At 45.9% G+C, this 19,412-nt stretch overlaps 1 protein-coding gene across 1 annotated transcript in view; it reads left to right on the top strand.

Moving 5' to 3' along the window:
- The window catches only part of ENDOV (endonuclease V), a 188,979-nt gene extending 172,161 nt beyond the window's left edge, over positions 1–16,818 (top strand). Inside the window, exons 8-9 of the mRNA XM_069655187.1 lie at positions 6,662–6,746; positions 13,658–16,818. Coding sequence (XP_069511288.1) covers positions 6,662–6,746; positions 13,658–13,746 — 174 coding nt within the window. The 3' untranslated portion in view covers positions 13,747–16,818. The remainder of the gene's footprint in view (positions 1–6,661; positions 6,747–13,657) is intronic.
- The last annotated feature ends 2,594 nt before the right edge of the window (positions 16,819–19,412 follow it).

Raw genomic sequence — 19,412 nt, 5'->3', positions numbered from 1 at the left:
ACCTTGCTGCCCCAGATCCACGTGGCATGATGGCATCAACGTGCACCAGCGCACGTGTCGTAGCCCTGCTGACCTGGAAGTCAGCCATGGAGTCAGCCAGGTCTGGTGCCACAATGGGCTGGTCCAACAAGGGCTGAGCATGGATGGTGTCAGCCACTTCAGCCTCAACGGGAGGGGGGGAGGGGGGGAGGGGGGGGGGATGATGGGTGCCCTTGACTGGTCCTCCACACATGGGGGGACAGGCTCACCCTGCAAGTTACGACCACGTCCCCTACCGGATCCACCACGGCCACCACTTGTGGCTCTTCCACCTTTGCCACCCTTACGGAATCCTCGCCTCCCAGCCATGGCACTGATATTAATGTGCGTATGGGAGTGGCTGTAGACAATTGTCCTGGGCAATTGGGGGTCAAAGGGGTTGGGTACCAGATGGTAATTGTACCCTAGTGCTCTAGCACGGCTGATTGTAACCCCTGGGGAAAGATGACGGGTCACGCAACGCACAGGAGGCCCAAAAAAGGGAGATGACGTGCACGCAACCCCTCCTAGACCACGTGTGCAGAAAGAAAAACCTGCACTACGCTGTGGCACCCAGTAACACAAGAATGAACGTATGCGTGTCACACGCAGCCTAGAATGACCTCTGAAGGGGTAGGCAACACACGGGGCAAGCACAGAAGTTGGATACGTGCGTGACTCACCGTCTGCCAGGTAAAAGAGCGTGAAGAATGAGCGCGTTTGGCTGGCTAAACCCCCGCCAAAAGAAGATGTGTACGCTGTCTGAGAAGACAGGACAACAGTAGAAGGGGACACTGTTTGAGGGAACAGGCCCAGGTAAACCAGTAAAAGAGAAAAAAGAGAAAAAGCTGTCAGAGGTAACAGGGAATACGAACTGGAAACGCCGTGAAGTAAATCGCGTGTGAAACGACAAGAAGTACAGATTTCACCCACTCGCTCTCCACGAAAAGCACGTACAAGGAAATGGTGTTCTACATGTACCTTATATACAGGCCCACACGTACAGCGTCACTTACGCGGCGTGTACGTTCACCAATCACACGCTTTGTCACTCCTGCGTGTAGATCCATTTTCACCAATCACACGCTTTGTCACTTCTACGTGTACATCCATTTTCACCAATCACACGCTTTGACACTGGGACGTGTCACGTAACAATTTCCTGCACGTGCAGGTGACTATAGGCGCGCATATGCTGTTGACGGGTTTACGCGCTAAGGGCCTTTGCTGACGTGTGGGATTTCACTACCTATCAGGCTGTCCACGCGTTCACACACGAGAGACCACGCTCCTGGCCAGGAGGCGAAATTACTGCCCCCCAGAGCCCTGAGCACGCTCCCACCTGCCATCTGCTGCTGCTTGACTGCCTGCTGGCCACGTGCCCCACAGTGCTGGTGGGTGGGGGTGTTGGGAGACATGGGTGGGGGCCTGGTGGAGGGTGCCCCTGCACTGGTGGGGGTGGTGGGAGACATGGGTGGGGGCTTGGTGGAGAGTGCCCCTGGTGGCGGGGGGTGGTGGGAGACATGGGTGGGGGCCTGGTGGAGGCTGCCCCTGGTGGCGGGAGGGTGGGGGTGGTGGGAGTCATGAGTGGGGGCCTGGTGGAGGCTGCCCCTGCACTGCTGGGGGGGTGGGGGTGCAGGGGGACATGAGCAGGTGTGCAGGGTAGTCCCCTGTTTTGTAGACTGCCTGCAGGGGCCGTGGAGGGTGTACAGGGAACACCTGTGAGGACCCACCCAGCCTAATCGCGTGTGATGATTCCCACGCACCCCTGTAATACACGTACCCTGGCTAATCGCGTGTATAACTTCCCGCGTACCCCTGTAATACACGTACCCTGGCTAATCGCGTGTTAAACTTCCCGCGTACCCCTGTAATACACGTACCCTGGCTAATTGCGTGTTGAACTTCCCGCGTACCCCTGTAATACACTTACCCTGGCTAATCGCGTGTTAAAGTTCCCGCGTACCCCTGTAATACACGTACCCTGGCTAATCGCGTGTTAAACTTCCCGCGTACCCCTGTAATACACGTACCCTGGCCAATCGCGTGTTGAACTTCCCGCGTACCCCTGTAATACACGTACCCTGGCCAATCGCGTTTTAAACTTCCCGCGTACCCCTGTAATACACGTACCCTGGCTAATCGCCTGTTAAACTTCCCGCATACCCCTGTAATACACGTACCCTGGCCAATCGCGTGTTGAACTTCCCGCGTACCCATGTAATACACGTACCCTGGCTAATCGCGTGTATGACTTCACGCGTACCCCTGTAATACACGTACCCTGGCTAATTGCGTGTTGAACTTCCCGCGTACCCCTGTAATACACTTACCCTGGCTAATCGCGTGTTAAAGTTCCCGCGTACCCCTGTAATACACGTACCCTGGCTAATCGCGTGTTAAACTTCCCGCGTACCCCTGTAATACACGTACCCTGGCCAATCGCGTGTTGAACTTCCCGCGTACCCCTGTAATACACGTACCCTGGCCAATCGCGTTTTAAACTTCCCGCGTACCCCTGTAATACACGTACCCTGGCTAATCGCCTGTTAAACTTCCCGCGTACCCCTGTAATACACGTACCCTGGCCAATCGCGTGTTAAACTTCCCGCGTACCCATGTAATACACGTACCCTGGCTAATCGCGTGTATGACTTCACGCGTACCCCTGTAATACACGTACCCTGGCTAATTGCGTTGAACTTCCCGCGTACCCCTGTAATACACTTACCCTGGCTAATCGCGTGTTAAAGTTCCCGCGTACCCCTGTAATACACGTACCCTGGCTAATCGCGTGTTAAACTTCCCGCGTACCCCTGTAATACACGTACCCTGGCCAATCGCGTGTTGAACTTCCCGCGTACCCCTGTAATACACGTACCCTGGCCAATCGCGTTTTAAACTTCCCGCGTACCCCTGTAATACACGTACCCTGGCTAATCGCCTGTTAAACTTCCCGCGTACCCCTGTAATACACGTACCCTGGCCAATCGCGTGTTGAACTTCCCGCGTACCCATGTAATACACGTACCCTGGCTAATCGCGTGTATGACTTCACGCGTACCCCTGTAATACACGTACCCTGGCTAATTGCGTGTTGAACTTCCCGCGTACCCCTGTAATACACTTACCCTGGCTAATCGCGTGTTAAAGTTCCCGCGTACCCCTGTAATACACGTACCCTGGCTAATCGCGTGTTAAACTTCCCGCGTACCCCTGTAATACACGTACCCTGGCCAATCGCGTGTTGAACTTCCCGCGTACCCCTGTAATACACGTACCCTGGCCAATCGCGTTTTAAACTTCCCGCGTACCCCTGTAATACACGTACCCTGGCTAATCGCCTGTTAAACTTCCCGCGTACCCCTGTAATACACGTACCCTGGCCAATCGCGTGTTAAACTTCCCGCGTACCCATGTAATACACGTACCCTGGCTAATCGCGTGTATGACTTCACGCGTACCCCTGTAATACACTTACCCTGGCTAATCGCGTGTTGAACTTCCCGCGTACCCCTGTAATACACGTACCGTACCCTGGCCAATCGCGTGTTAAACTTCCCGCGTACCCCTGTAATACACGTACCCTGGCTAATCGCGTGTATGACTTCACGTGTACCCCTGATATGCACGTTACCCGCTTTGCGTTCCTTGTTTGGCTGCCCTGTAAACTGGTCCAGAGTTAGCGCAGCCCTTTGCGATGATTTAGCGATTTTGCTGGCTTTTCCTTGCGAGAGGGCGTTCTTGGGGGCGTTACTGGCGCTGCTGCAGGGTCGCTGCGATACTCTGCGCCACGGCTGGTTTGGGAGCATGTAATCCATGAATACGCTGTGCGCGGAAATCGGTTTTATCGCACGTGCCTGGCGCAGTCAATCGCACGCGGACACTCTGCGCCAGCCGATTGCGACACTTTTCTGCGAAATTCTATGAATTACCCTGTTTATCTGTGATGGTCCACATGCAATAAGTCATTACCTCCTATATGTTACTGATACGTTGTTATCATGAGTTACAAGTAATGCTGCAATATTGATTTCAAACAAGTGAAACATTCTGTATTGAATTCTACTAATCCTAACATGTGTATTGTACTCCAGTAGTCAACACCTGTTTCATGCGGCACTATTTCAGGGCTAATGGCGCTAAAGAGTAAAGACAGAGAAACAGGGAACGTTCCTTTAAGTAGGTGAGTTTAAAAGGAATGTGACAGATTAAACGAGATGAGAAAAACAAAATGGTGACCTTGTGGCTCTGGTAACTTTAAATTAAATCAATGGGGGATGTGGAATAGAAGTGAAATTCAAGAACAAGGGTGCGAGGGTTTGGAAAAATGCAGCAAAAACTGGGACTAAATAGTATACAGTGAGTGAGGCAGTTTAAAACTTCTTGGTTTCTCCGACGCCAATGGATCATATATCTCATGACTGCGAGTGTTGCTACGTTTGGCTGGTGCATTCATCAGAGTTATCCAGGGCAGAAGAATATGCTCACGGGATCCAAAATTGTAAATTAGGTTAACGCCTTTTCAAAAACATGCCCAACGATAAGTGCATGAAGTTGTCATGTATAGCGAGGCTTGGGCATGATGACCACAATTTAATTATCAAAATAATTAAGCTGTTTGGTAGCTAAGAACAGTTGTACAGCCTGATTCAGTCTCTATAACTGATATGAGGAGAAGGATGAAGTCGAAATCACTCATGCACAGCGTTTGGGGTGGCCACTACTGCTGTGCTAAGGGCGTCTATGTTCGTCCTGAATATCCATAAGGCATCATTGTAGGCTCTGCCCATCCCAGCACTTATTAAAAGACAATATGAACAGCTTTCCACCAGAGGAGCATGCACATTAGAGATCAGAGCAATGTGATGCCACGTGACAATCATGGGCATAGAAAAAACGAATGTGACTTGTAGTTTCATAGGACTACAAATGCAAATATATCAAATAATGAAAACCGGGTTAGAGGAGGGAGTTAAAAACACATTGCGTTGCTATATTTTGTGAAAAACCACCTAATGAAAATAATATCTCAATTTATGGTAGATTATACTTATTGTCCCTTGAACGGGTGCAGCCAGGAAACCAAGAAAGGCAATCACCACTGCTGCTGGTTAGTTCAAGGAGGTCCAAGTTATAATGGATCTCACAATTACATACAGAACAGTTGTAGAGTTTCAAAGCCAATTGGGTTTGAGTGAGTTTGATGTCCCCCCAGAGCAGAGGGTCATGAGTGCCTGGTTGATGACGGCAGCTGATCCGACAAAAGCATTTTTTGAAAACGTGAACGCTTGCAAGGCCTAATGGACCAAGAGTGGTCAGAAAGATGAAAATGATAAAAGCAGTGTACAGAGAGAAAGAACCGTAGCACAATAGGCAAAGGAGAAAGATAGCGAAAATGACAAAGTATATGAGTACAGTAAATAAACCAAATGGAAGATCATCTGTATATGTTTTGGTATATATTTGGTAGTAACTACATAAATAGTTAATGGCATGATGTGTTCATATATTGAGGAATGCATACAGTTCTGGATCCTTATTGAGTCCGCAGTGGGAAGGGTCCCACACATTTATCCAGAATAGTTATTTTTTCCTAAAATGCAGAGTGAAGTTGCTATCCCTGAGATCTTGGGTGATGTATTCAAGAGAAAATAACAGGGTGTTTGCAATTGGGATGTTTTTTCCAGCGAGGAGTTCGGGTTTCTAATGGCTTCAAGCTGATCCTTGATTATTTCTTGATGCGGGTGTGGAATGTATGGATTTTAAATTCAATGTCCACATGGTTTGGGTGATCAGACAACTGATGAAAGATATGAGTTAATTCATTCAGCCAAAGTTGCTGATGCTATTCTTGATGGACTTGCACATAATATGTTTGCTACACTTGTAGCAACTATTGATTTCAGCGCTGTGTGCTCTGTCCTTTGATAACACTTTGCTTTTCCCATCCATTTCAGAACGCTGTGCATTGCGTTTTCCTCAATTAATGCTGCTTAAAGTGATTCCTCACTTCTGGGACCCCACTGTGTATTTCTAATTTTCTGGGTTGATCGATTGATTTGAATCTGTGTTATTATACCTTTTGCATTGAAAAAGGCCAACAAAAACACAAGCACAAAATACTGTGCAAAGCATTTTGGAGAATATTTTGGGGGGTGGGGGGGGTGAAAAGCACTAAAGGTGATGGGGGGGGGGGAAAGGAAGTATTGGGTGGCTGGATTACAGTTCATAACGAATAATTTATGGTTATAAGTAATTTGTATCACAAATCACTAATGCTGAAGACTTTCCATGTGGGCTCAAGAGTAAATTGAGTATTTATTGTATGTTGAGACATATGATTAAAAACGCACTGCTAAATTCATTTTTACAACACACGCACAAGTCCCACAAGTCCTCTTGATATTCATTGTTTGTTTGCAGCGCTCGCTTATTAGCTCACCAGGTTCCCTTACCTCACACAGTCTGGTCTACGGCACACACAGAGAGACATTTAATTGCCGCAGATGGAGTGGAGTACAGGGAAAATTATTTGCCACACTTGTGCATGGAAGCAGTGGGTCAAGCGCGTCACTTCTGTGGAAATACCGCTGATTAACGGACTCATTACAGTGTTGTGTCCCCTTTCCTCCAATTTCAGGCTGACATCCGCTCCAGAGAGTACATCCGGAAACATTTTCCAGTCCCTGAGCTGACAGAGCCCACCCCACCTGAGGAAGACAGAGGTAAGTGGAGCACTTATCTTTCTTTCCTCTTCTTGGCTCGCCTCCAGAAATGGACAGGCCTTTGGAGATAATTTGGGTATTTCATGGCTGGCCACAATTTCGACTGTCTCCCAAATCTCTACTCTCCCAGAAGCACATGCGTTTATGGAAATCTCATTTCTCCACAGACTAGTCTCTCTTATCTGAAACAATCGTGGAACTGGGAGGGGTGGGTATAGGCTATCGGGTCAAGCATAAATAGTTGGCAGTGGAATGCAATGACGATGGGGAGGGGTGTGGGACAAGGGGGAATATGTAGGTTGTAGTCACAGAGTGCGGGCTATCCTTGCCCTCACCATCACATTAACCCTACCTTTAGATTTTTGACCACCCACTACCTCCAGGGCCAACTGGCCAAGAATTCCATGATGATCCAAAAAACAAAAGACTAAGGATTGAATGCATATGTGTCCCTAGAGCCTCTTACACATATACTGGCATTTCCGCTCCTCTCACCCCGAAAGGACCATAATGTAATGGGCCTGGGCACTGTACCGCCATCACAATGTATCTAGTGAGCAACTCCAGTGAGGCCAGTGATGGATTGGGACTGCAGCCCATACGCTACCTTGTACACCCCCATTGTGCCCCCTTCGCAGCGGGCCAAGAAGCTTGTATCTCACTACTCACACAGTGACCCCTCTAGGGAGTCGTCCCAGCCCACAGTAATTGGCCCAGAGAGAAAGGCCAAGTAATGAATGTACCTGGCAACAGCTCCCCCCAGCTTCTCTGGCTGCTATGGAAAGGAAGAGGGTCTCCGTGCAGAGCCTGTACTTCCCTTTCCATGGTGACCAACTTAGCACAGTATTCTCAGTCATTGAACGGGATGCCTCACGCATCCCGTTCAATGGCGGAAAATACTTTTTTGATAGCACCCAGGTTATCGCTTTGGTAACCCGGGGTGCTAATGGCGTTAAGCCACTTTTTCAAGAGCTGGAACTGAGGGGACACGGCATATAGTCTTCATTAATGGCACAGCCAACATGGTCAGTCACTATATGACCTCTTAACAGTGGTCACTACTGGAAATGGTGGTTCCCACTAATGTGGCATTTTCACTCGGCCCGTTAACTTGGGCTGCCGGGCAGTTACCCCCGTTCCAACTATTTCATAAGCTACGCTGATATGATATGATATGGCATTTAAAACACGCCTATCCACAAGTGTTTCAAGGCGCGACGAGGCAAGGGAGGGGAACAAAGGGAGGACAGACAGCGATCCTACTAGGCGAGGTGTCATTCAGATCACGCAAGTGCGTGGGAAGGGGGCAGGGATAGTGTGGTACATGGCAAAGATGAAAACAATAAGTAAATAGCATTCAGCATGTGGTAAGTGCATGGGTAAGTGCATCTCAGCTGCACCACCAACTCCTCTTTGCACACAAATGGTTAATCTACTCAGTGATGAAAAAGGAATGTGTTATATAAAGGGACTAATGCTTTATGTATTGTTATTGTTGTTGCTAAGTGTTCATGCCTTTTCTGTGTTCTGATAGGCAGGGCATCTGTGATTCTAGATTGGACCCCTTGTGTTTATACCATTCTGGAATGATATGTCATCAATGTTTATGCTTGGCTTTATTCAGTTGTACCCTGGATGCTGACTGTGTTCGGGGTCTTATGCTTTACTGCTGGAAACTAAGTAAATAAACTGTTTCCTACTTACCTTGGCTTCCGGCTCCTTTAAAATGGCGACGAGGATGGGATCAAGGATGAATCCCTGCTGAAGAATAGACCCCCAACTGCCCAAAAGAAGTGCTGGAGAAGAACAGTCCAGGGTGGCCTGCGGGACCCGGCATCCAGGAGGACTATCCCCTGAGCTTGTGGATTAGCTCACACCATCAGGTGCTGGAAAAGTTTGTCTGAGGGGGATTAGGCGAGCACTGCCGCACGGGGCTTGGAGGAGCCCCGTGCCAGCCTCAAGTTTGGCTCGAAACGGAGTTGCCAGTCTCAAAAGTCTGACTGCCTGAACGTGGATGTGGCGCTGGCAGTAGCGTACCACAGGAAAATAACAAAGACTCGCCCAGGGCCCCCTGTGCAAAGGCGAGCGAGTTGAATGATACTCAGATGCAACGCAGGTGAGGAAGTGTGCGTTCCCTGAGGATGGAAGTGTGATTTCTCAGATGAGGAAGTGGTCCTAAAATTGGGAAACTACTCTACTTATGCAGGAAGTGTGATTTCTCAGATGAGGAAGTGTTCCTAAAACATTTTGCAGGAAGTGTGATTTCTCAGATGAGGAGGTGTTCTTAAAATTGGAAGACTACTCTACTTTTGACTGGGAAATCTAGTCCCACAGAGGATCTGTCATGGGAAGTTTCCTCAATTGGGAGAGTTAAGGCTCCCAGTGACATCTGACACACCTCTCAGTTCCTAGTTAATTTTTCGACGCTGGTGTAGTGAGTGCATTCCCTTGCATTCCAATCCCAATAGAAGTTACTGCTTTTCATACTTTATAAGAGTGAAAGACAGACATGGCTTTGTCTGGGGTACCTGGTCCTCGGGTGTTTATGCCTACACAAGGCCCGGCAAAAATCAAGTGGGGCCCCTGGAAGAAAGGTTTTCTTCATTATGTTAAAGCCACGTGTGGAAATGGAATGTCAGTAGAACGCAAAGTAGCTATGTTAATGCATTTCTTGCACTATGAAGGTCAGAAGATATATGAAACTCTTCCTGATATTGCTGAGTTAGATTTGGAAGAGGGGTTAAATGATTTTGATCTAGCGTTAATCAAACTTGATAAGCATTTTGAATCAAAAACAAGCACTGTATTGGAGCGATATCACTTTGGCATGAGGTGCCAACATGAGGGAGAATCTGTTGAAGACTATGTAACTGCTCTGAGGCATTTAGCACTAAATTGTAAATTTGGGGGTGGACTGGAAGAACATATAAGAGATCAATTTATGATACATTGCTCTAATGATAAAATACGAGAGGAAATTTGGTTGAAGGATGATCCCAATTTAGATGAGGTTATTAGTATATCGAAGAGAATTGAGCATACCCTCCAGTGTGTAGCGAAACTGTCTCTTAAAGAAAATAAGCCATCACTGGGTGTTGAAGTGTTGAGGGTTGGCGACAAGAAGGGTGGTTGCTCGAAGGAGAAGAAGAAATTTAAAACCAAGCCCAATAAACGTCATGAGAATACCCAAACCAAAGGTGGAGGTGGTGAGCAACCCAACAAACGTTTTCAAAGCGATACTACCCAATTTAATGTAAAGAGAGAGGATAGATTGTGTTTTCGTTGTGGGAGTTCACGACACCTATCCACATCTCCCATTTGCCCTGTGAATTGTAGTTTGTGTAAGAAATGGGGGCACTTTGAGAATTGCTGTAAAAATGATCAAAGTGGTGGTGGGAAGGGAACACTTTTAATTGAAGAATATGATGGTATGTCGTCTGAAGAAGCTGATGTTTCTGAGAACGAGATAGTTACAGTCCACATGGTAAAGTGCTTGGGGTCTGATGAATGTGAGCATCCCTCAGCGTGGATAGAAGTAAATGGTCATTCAGTTAAAATGCTTGCTGATTCATGTTCAAAAATTACGTTGGTATCCAAAATTGTCTTTGAAAATGTAATTGGAGGTGATATTAGGCGTCTAGTTCCCTCCGATAAAACACCAGGAGGATACAATGGTGATAAAATAGAAATTTTGGGATGTTGTGTAGCGGAATTCAAGTTCAAGGGTAGGATGACACACGGGAAAATATATGTCACAAAAAGAGGTGAAACTCTTTTGGGTTGGAAGGAAAAAGGGGTTTGGGAATCAAATTAGATCCCAATAGTGAGGAGCAAGTTCTCAATGTAAGTGATCCATTTGCGCTTAACAGCAATAGAGCCAAATGTGAGATGGTAGCTAGATATCCTGAAGTATTCTGTAACAAAGTGGGATGCCTCAAGGGGATGGTTCACAAGATTGAGATAAAAGAAGGGAGCAGTCCCGTTGCCTCTAAGCTTAGACCGTTGCCTCTGTCTATGCGGAAGACTGTGTGTGATGAGTTGATAAAACTTGGGAAAGAGGGAATCATTGAGCCGGCTAGAGCGGTAGAATGGATATCCCCCGTTGTAGTGGTGAAGAAGAGTAATGGGGATTTGAGAGTATGCACCGACTTGAGGGAACTTAATCGATGTGTGGTAGCGGATCGCCATCCTCTTCCCAATATGGGAGAGTTATTGCATAGGATAGGGAGTGCAAAATACTTTGCAAAACTTGATATGGCGAGTGCGTATCATCAAATCAGTTTAGATGGAGACTCACGAAAATTGACAGCTTTTATTACTTATGAGGGAATCTATCAGTTCAAGCGCATGCCATTTGGATTGGTATCAGCGTTGTCTGTATTCCAGAAGGTTATGGACAGATTGTTGAAGGATGTTGGTGGAGTGTGGTGCTTTCAGGACGATGTTTTGATATGTGGGAAGGATGAGCCTGAGTTGAAGACAAGATTGAACCTGGTCCTTAAGATTTTCAAAATGAGAGGAATAACATTGAGGGGTGAGAAATGTGTTTTTATGACACAAACTGTGGATTATTTAGGTCATGACATTTCTGAGAAAGGTTTAAAACCGAAAAGAAATTTGGTTGAATCAATTTTGAAAACACAAACACCTGTGAATAAGGCAGAACTGAGATCATTTCTTGGCACTATTGAGTTTTATCACCGATTTGTGGACAGATTTGCTGACTCCATAATTAATTTAAGAGCTTTGTTAAGGAAAGGTGTTGAATTCGAATGGAGTAACGAATGTCAGAAAGAATTCGAAGAAATGAAAAAAAAAATTGACATGGCTAAACCTTTATCAATGTTTGATACGAGAAAGAAAACTATTCTGGCTGTTGATGCCAGTGACACAGGAATAGGAGTAGTTATGTTGCAGCCGGATGTGGATGGCACAGAAATGATTGTAATGCATGCATCCCGCATGTTGAGAGGAGCAGAATTGAACTATTCGGTACTGGAGAAGGAAGCATTGGCATGCCATTGGGGGATAGAGAAAATGAAAAATTTTGTTTGGGGTCAAGATTTTATCCTGAGAACAGATCATAGATCACTTAAGGCGATCTTTGAAAGTAAAGGTCTTGACAAGGTTTCAAGAAGAGTTGCAGGCTGGGTAACCAGACTACAGTGTCATAAGTTTGAGATAAAAGTAGTCGCTGGTAAAGAGAATGTACAGGCCGACCATGCCTCGAGGGTGAAGTTGGAAGATAAAGATGATGACAGAAGAAGTAATATGTGTGGTGAGAATGAAACGGCTTTTGCAACCGTGGAAGGTATAATACAGAAACAAGAGTGGATTCAAATTCTTAAATCAAATGAAATGTGGAAGCGTATTATGGCTTTTGTGGTGGAAGGATGGCCAGAGAAAAGACTTTTAGTTGGCGAAGAAAGGGCAATGTGGGAAGTGAGAAACAAACTGTCCGTAAAAGGAGAGCTTCTATATAGATGGGATAAGTTGGTGGTTCCAGGTAGTCTGAGGAAGAAATTAATAAATTGCGCCCACCAAGGACATATTGGAGTATTATGTAAGACAAGAGGTTGTTAAAGCTGATTACTGGTGGCCAGGGATTGATCGTGAAATTGAGAAGGTAGTTGGTGCGTGCAATGATTGTATCAAGTCAGATTGTATCAATGATTGTATCAAGTCAGGTAAAAATGTGATAGCTGTAACACAGCCCATGGGAAAAACAAGTATACCAGAGGGAGTGTGGCAGGATTTGTCCATGGATGTGCTAGGTCCAGTTGACATGGGTGCTGGTAGAGGAAGATTAATTTTAGTCATGGTTGATATGTTTTCAAGATGGACGGAATTTAGGATTTTGAGGGAAGTTACTTGCCGGAGTATCATTGAATTCATGGAGGATGTGTTTGAGAGGGAGGGTTTACCTAGAAGTATACTCACTGACAACGGTCCACAATTCGTGGGGAAGTTATTTATGGAGTATCTTCACAAATGTGGAATTAATCACAAAAGAACGCCTTTGTATTGTCCTCAAGCCAACGGCATGATTGAGAGAGTGAATCGATGCATTATGGATGCCATTCGTGGAGCCAATGCATGTGGTTTGGACAAAAGAGTTGCAGTGAGAGACAGGTTGTATGCATTGAGGATGGCTCCGCGAGTAGAAACATGAATTAGTTCATTTGAACGTATGAGAGGCCGAAAGACTAATACCTGTGTGGCTCCAGCTTGGTTGGGTAGGCCAAGAGCGACAGATGTGGTTGTGGATGCCGTAAAGAAAAAGATGGGTGTTCGAAAGGATAAATGGGTGGAAAAAGTGAATGAGAGACATCCTAGGAAAACCACTGTGGTCGAAGCTGGAGATTTGGTGAGGATAAGGAAGGCGGTCATCTCCAAGAAAGGGGAGCCACTTTACACGGAACCAGCTAGAGTTACACGAGTTTTCAAGAATGCTGTGTGTGTGGAAAGTGGACAAATATGGTGTTTGTCCAGAATTGCAAAAGTAAAGTGATAGAGCATTCGCATTTCATTTTCTTCTTCTTGATGTTCATTTTACTGATGTTTGCTTTTATCAATAAAGAATTTTATTTTATAGGGGAGGGGGATGTGTTATATAAAGGGACTAATGCTTTATGTATTGTTATTGTTGTTGCTAAGTGCTAATGCCTTTTCTGTGGTCTGACAGGCAGGGCATCTGTGATTCTGGATTGGATCCCTTGTGTTTATACCTTTCTGGAATGATATGTCATCAATGTTTATGCTTTGCTTTATTCAGTTGCACCCTGGATGCTGACTGTGTTGGGGGTCTTATGATTTACTGCTGGAAACTAAGTAAATAAACTGTTTCCTACTTACCTTGGCTTGCGGCTCCTTTCCAGAAAGATCCTCAGTTTCTTTCTTTTTATTTTTAGGCACTGGAGATGCTCCCTGTGCGGCTGCCCCGGATGAGAACAATCCAATGCTATCCCTGGAGAAGGACACCGCTCCTGATTGTGATTGACCCCAAGCCTGCTGCGGCAGAATCAGAGCTATTCTTACACGCCTCCCAACAAAATGTGTCTGTGCTAAAGACTCAGCAGTATAGAGGGTTGCGGGGGGAACTCGCATAGTAAACCAGAGAGGGGTGCCTGGGGAGGGGGTAAATATCAGGCCTTGCTGGACATTAAAACTGCCCCTGCTTTATATGCCTTTCGGAATGGTACTGCACCTGCCCCATGCATGCAAGACTGGTCTTCGCTAGCAGGGCCTGTGGGTCAGGGTGACACAGCTATGTGTTCTTAGTACTACCATACCAAAGTCTCCTGGGGGTCTGGCTTGCTATGCATTGGCAGAGCAGTGTTTCAGTCCCAGTAATGGCATTTGCACAATTGGTAATTGGTTGATAGGTAATTGGGGGTGCTGGAGACCGCTCTTATGTTTCTGTATGCACGAGAAAGCCACCCATTCCTATTTTCCTTGGAATTCAGAAACATGTCATGAGAAATAATTCAAAGGAGAAAGCGGGACTGAATGGACTTTCTCTAGCAGGGGGAAGGGGACACTTTTTAGCTCTCTAGAGGTTGGAATAAAGATGCACTTGTCGAGCGGTGAGTGGGCCCCAGTGCTGCAATAGTAGGGGGTACCTGACAGGATTGAGGTTCATTCTTTCTGTTCTGTCTGGTTCCCAGTGTTTGATTAGAGGATATGTAGGTCTTCAATGAGGTACATTGTTAGAGCTGTCTGTTGGCCATGGTACAGAAATATGCCCTGATGGGGGAGGAACTACTGAGTTGATATTTAGGAGCGTGCACAGTTGTGTTTGAGTACCAGCACGTGAAGGGCAGGGCTCCAGCAGGTTAGTGTTCAGGTTCATTGGTGGAGTTGTGCTTAGGGTCCAATGCTTGAGCAGTAGAGAGTGATGGAGGCTGCATTTATGTGCATCAATTGCATATTGTCATTGCGTCCCCTTTCGGTGCAGGTTTTCGGAGTGGGCTATTTGGACTCAGCACTGAGGTTGTAGACCCACTTCTGGTTCTGCCGCAGTGGCGAGCTAGCCACAACTGCTTTTTTGGACACAGCTAACCAATGCACCCTATTTCTAAATAGTCATTGCACCTAATGAGCAACAGTGACTTGGGGAGGTGAATCTCCTTCAAATGTGACAATTTTACACAAATCTCTCAATGGAAGCCATTTTCTGTTCTGTCAGGGTGACTATCATTTTATCATTTGGCTTTTAGCGAGTAGTAGATATGCTACTTGATGCAACCCCTTCTTGAGGGTCTTAACATTTAGCCACCTGATATTTTCTTGCTTTTAAACCAGCACAACATACGCCCTACAGTCAGTTTTTGTCTTTGCATCCTGATGCCTGTAGTTTTGCTTCTATTTAAATCATGATTTAAGTCCCTTAATACAAATACATCAAAGTGGTAAGGCCATTACAAGACAGTGTAATCACACAGGTTACAGAAGAAATAGAGCAATGCACAAAAATTACTACTCAAAACCCATATTTTATTTTTGCTTTTACTCAAATGTACTCACCTACGCCCCTACCAACCGCTCATCCCACTAGACAGCCCAACCTACTGTTTGAGACTAGTGTGATACATTTGGCTCTCCTGCAAAATCAGGTGTGCACCCTTGTTTTAAACTACAGATAGTAATCTGAAGGCCTGAGCAGCAAACCCTTAGCTTCTGTGTACATGAGAATGCCTGTTGTGCTCTCCAAATGTGGCAAGTGGAAGTTCCTGTATCAGAGGCACCTGCACAACTAAATAACGACATTGCCGACCGCTCCAACATGTTCTGGTCTGTGCGGGGAAAAAAATAATGCAAACCTCAGCTCCACACAGCTGCAGTGTATGGCCATGTCTTGCAGCGGATGCATGAGTTTAGCCATGGGAGTGATGCTACAAAAGGGGAAGTAGACCTCATTTTGATGAGGATGAATAAGTGGGACTGGGTACAGTAGAGCCAACAGCTTCTATCATCAATGCAGCTTTGCAGGAGACAGCAGTGGCTGTGCCTGGGTATATTCCAAGGAAAGAAGCCAGCCCAAGGTGATCCAGAAATGTTGCAATGCAGTCCATGTAGCACCTCTTTAACCCCAACACAGAGCAACAATCATCATACTCTGGATCTATGCGCTGACTCCAGTGCAGTTGCAGCGCTTCGTCCTTTGAGATGAAGGGGAAAATTGCATTCTCATCTTTGGACGTGAATCGCAGAGGGAATGGTCTGGTGAAATGGAATGGAGAAGCTGTATGTAAATGGGACATTCAGCCTGGCTCCAGCGCTCTTGATGCAGATATATGTGGTGATGGCAGAACAGGGAGCATTTGTGCTGCTGATCCAGTGTCTTGCTGATCAACAAGGACAGAAGCATTTAACAGCGCATGTTTAAGGTGATCAAGAACATGTGGTCAAATCTTGATCTGGCCTCCTTTTCTATGGATTCTGAGCAGGCTGCCATTGAGGCGGCACGAGCAGCATTTCCTGGCTCTCATTTGCATGGGGGCCGCTTCCATTTAGCCAGGAATAGCTGCAAGAAGCTTGCAGAATGCAGTCTCTTCCAAAGTTAGACCAGTGATCCTGAATTTGCACTTATGGCTTGTAGTTTCATTGCAAACTGTACAGGGATATACTTATTTCTTAAAATATCACCTCAAATGTTTTTTTTTACCTCCCTGTTATCTTCATGCATTTGTTACACACAAAACAAAGACAGGTAAGGCTTTCTTTGTGCTGGTGTTTCTATATCCAACTATTACTGTGTTCCCTAACACTTACCATAGCTTGAAGCTGGCTCTAATAATAATGAGACTCTCATAACATTTAGCAATGGGTTATCCAGCACATTCTAAAAGTACCTTTTCATAAAAACAATAGTTCGGAATAATTCTTCAATCCTATGTCCAACGGATGGTTAGGCAGTTTGCCTGGGACTGGGTTCCTCAAAGGTGAATTATTCGCCCTCCGCGAAGTGTGCATGATCCATTCGTGGATATCTTAGTATAAGACCATGTTTTAGAGGAGACGGCTACTCCGTCTTCCACCTCTTCTCAATAAAAAGTGCGTATTTATGTTATAGCTGATATTTTTTATGATAGACCACGGTTGCACTTATATGTTCTAAAAATCAATGAGTGTTTCACAAGTTACACTGAATGCTATTGGGGCATAATCTCGTAGTTATTGGGAGATTAATCTATTCTCTCAATAGTTTTTTGTCTGTGTCTCTCTTGGTTCAGAAGCATCTACAGAGGTTTGGTCGACCGGTTTCGATGCACTTTTTTCATGCTCTCTCTTCTTCAGGACCCATTTCTTAAAGTTGCATGAATCAAACAGTTCGTCCCTTCAACTCGGCACGTGATCCAGCGTACTCTGATATGTGTTCTGTTACAGCATTACAGATGTTTTCATTGGACAGAGTGTTTTCTTTCAAGGTGCAGGATGTGGCTCGGACTGTAGCCAAGTCTTTCCTTCTTCGTTCACTGGGTGATGCTAATTCTCCTCCGTATGGGAAACAAATGGGCAGCGAGGATCCGTGCAGAATCTCGCGCTGCTTGTTTTTCGGAAAGCCTGTATCATTGCACATGCATTTGTCCCTATTCATGAACTGGACAGATCAGTGGTGTTACTGGACAGTGCAGCGCCTTAAGATATGATGGTAAGAAGACAATTACATGGGCTGCTAGAACCTCACCCGCACTGCATCCTGCAGTTTTCACACCAGATATTTGGACAGTATATGAAAGGACTCCTCAAGACGAAGTATGGATAATGAATGATGCTGCTGCCACCCACCTCAAGGTGCAGGTAGAGTTTGGCATGGCCCATCCCAGCATCTGGACATTTGTAGATGAAATATGCATGATACAAAAAAGAAAAGACCAGTTGCATGAAGACTACATCCATGGAAAATGTTCAGCAGCAAAGCGGAAGAGATAGCTGGACCTGAAGAGAAGGATACGGCATATTGTGGACAACTGGGGAGTGTGAGGTTCTTGAATACCTCAGAGGACTTGCTCACAATTGTTTAATGGATAAGCCACACACCGCTGATTCCTTTGCATGTGTTATCAAGTGAAAGCTATATAGTTGGCCTAATACATATATCGGCTAAGCAGGATTGGGTGTTCTTATTATCTGTTTATCTATTTTGCAACTGTTTACCTCGGTTGTGGTAATATCCCCAGAACACACTCTGGAATCACCAGTTTTACCTGAAAGAGTATCGTTGGAGGGGGGTATTTTTCTTTCCATCTTAAATTTATTAGGTATTCCCAAATTTCTCACTCACATCCCTGGCCATACTACATCTGGCAAGTAGACTGCTGCACCAGCTTCTTTTCCATGCTTTGCCCATGCACCTCACAGCTGGCCTGCTGTGTGTCACACTGCACTCACACCACTCAGCCACCCTCAGTGCTGGGACGTTTTTTGAGTGGGGTGCGGAAAGTGTGGTTTAAAGTGAAAAATGTACACGTGCAATTGTAACCCCTCTGCCTCCTTTCAAATAAAGTATACTCCACCCACACCTACATACTGAGTACACGTCTCCTCTGACGTCCCTGCACCTGCGTCTAAATATCCCAATGTCTAAACCTGTGTGCACTGTGCTCGCTGCGGTGAACGGTGCATGCTAAAAAGGAAAATATCTGGCATCTAATTGGTAGTGCCAAAACCTCTGTTCACTGCATAATGTGGGTCCCAGTACAGGTATAGTAAGGTGGTACTGTAGATAAGTAGTGCATTTGTTTTGGCAAACCTTTGTGAGGGACTCATTACTGTAATGGCAGAGGTACTATAGCATGGAGGTGCATTGGCAGAATTATGAGTACGTCTCAGTACTACAATAGTAGACAGATGCTGAAGGCCCTTTCAGTGGGAGGGAGTAAAAGGGCGTGGAACTGCTCGAGCTGGTTTAGATGTTAATGCTAGGTTTAGCACTACATGTGGATTCTGAGGTGTGGTTGCAATGCATTTCGGATTATGAATGGATATTGACATGTGCTGTAGATTATAAAGTGTAACTGAGCATACTTTACATTTTAGAGGACGATGATGATAGGGCCATGTTTTTGACTATAAACCTGAGTTGAGACATACCAACAAGTATAATGGAATAATACTCAGACTGTGAATTATAGAGGAGTATAGGTGAAGCCCGGCCGCGGAGTAAAGGGTGGTGCACTTGTGAACTCCTGTGCTGTTTTGCTGCTCTGGCTCTGGGCTAGAAACTGTTGGAGCTTGCTTTACGTTTTCTCAGCACGTGTTGGTATTATAACACGTATGGTGTGCTCGAGTACTGGAGCATGTTACTTTTGAACTTGGAAGTGGTGCCTATTCCCTTAAGACCATTGGAAGTGAAAGCCACGCCCCCTGGAAAACAGGAAGTGAAATACAGTGCACCGAGCCCTCGCGGTGTATAACCCGGCCGCGGAGTAAAGGGCGGTGCACTTGTGGACACCTGTGCTTTTTTGCTGCTGTTTGGCTCTGGATATTCCATTATAGGTGGACAGTTCTGCACCATCTACGGTAAGCGTGCCATATTTGACTGGTGTTTTTCAGGCACCAAAGAAAAGGCAGAGCACGCATACTGTGCAATAGCTTTCCCTGTTGAACTTGAGGCGTGTGAAGGGGCGTGGATTAAAAGGCTGTTTTAAATATAAACGCCAG

This window comes from Ambystoma mexicanum, chromosome 3q, assembly GCF_040938575.1.
Source record: "Ambystoma mexicanum isolate Mex_15411 chromosome 3q, UKY_AmexF1_1, whole genome shotgun sequence".
Taxonomy (NCBI): domain Eukaryota; kingdom Metazoa; phylum Chordata; class Amphibia; order Caudata; family Ambystomatidae; genus Ambystoma; species Ambystoma mexicanum.
This window is presented reverse-complemented; position numbering and strand designations above follow the sequence as displayed.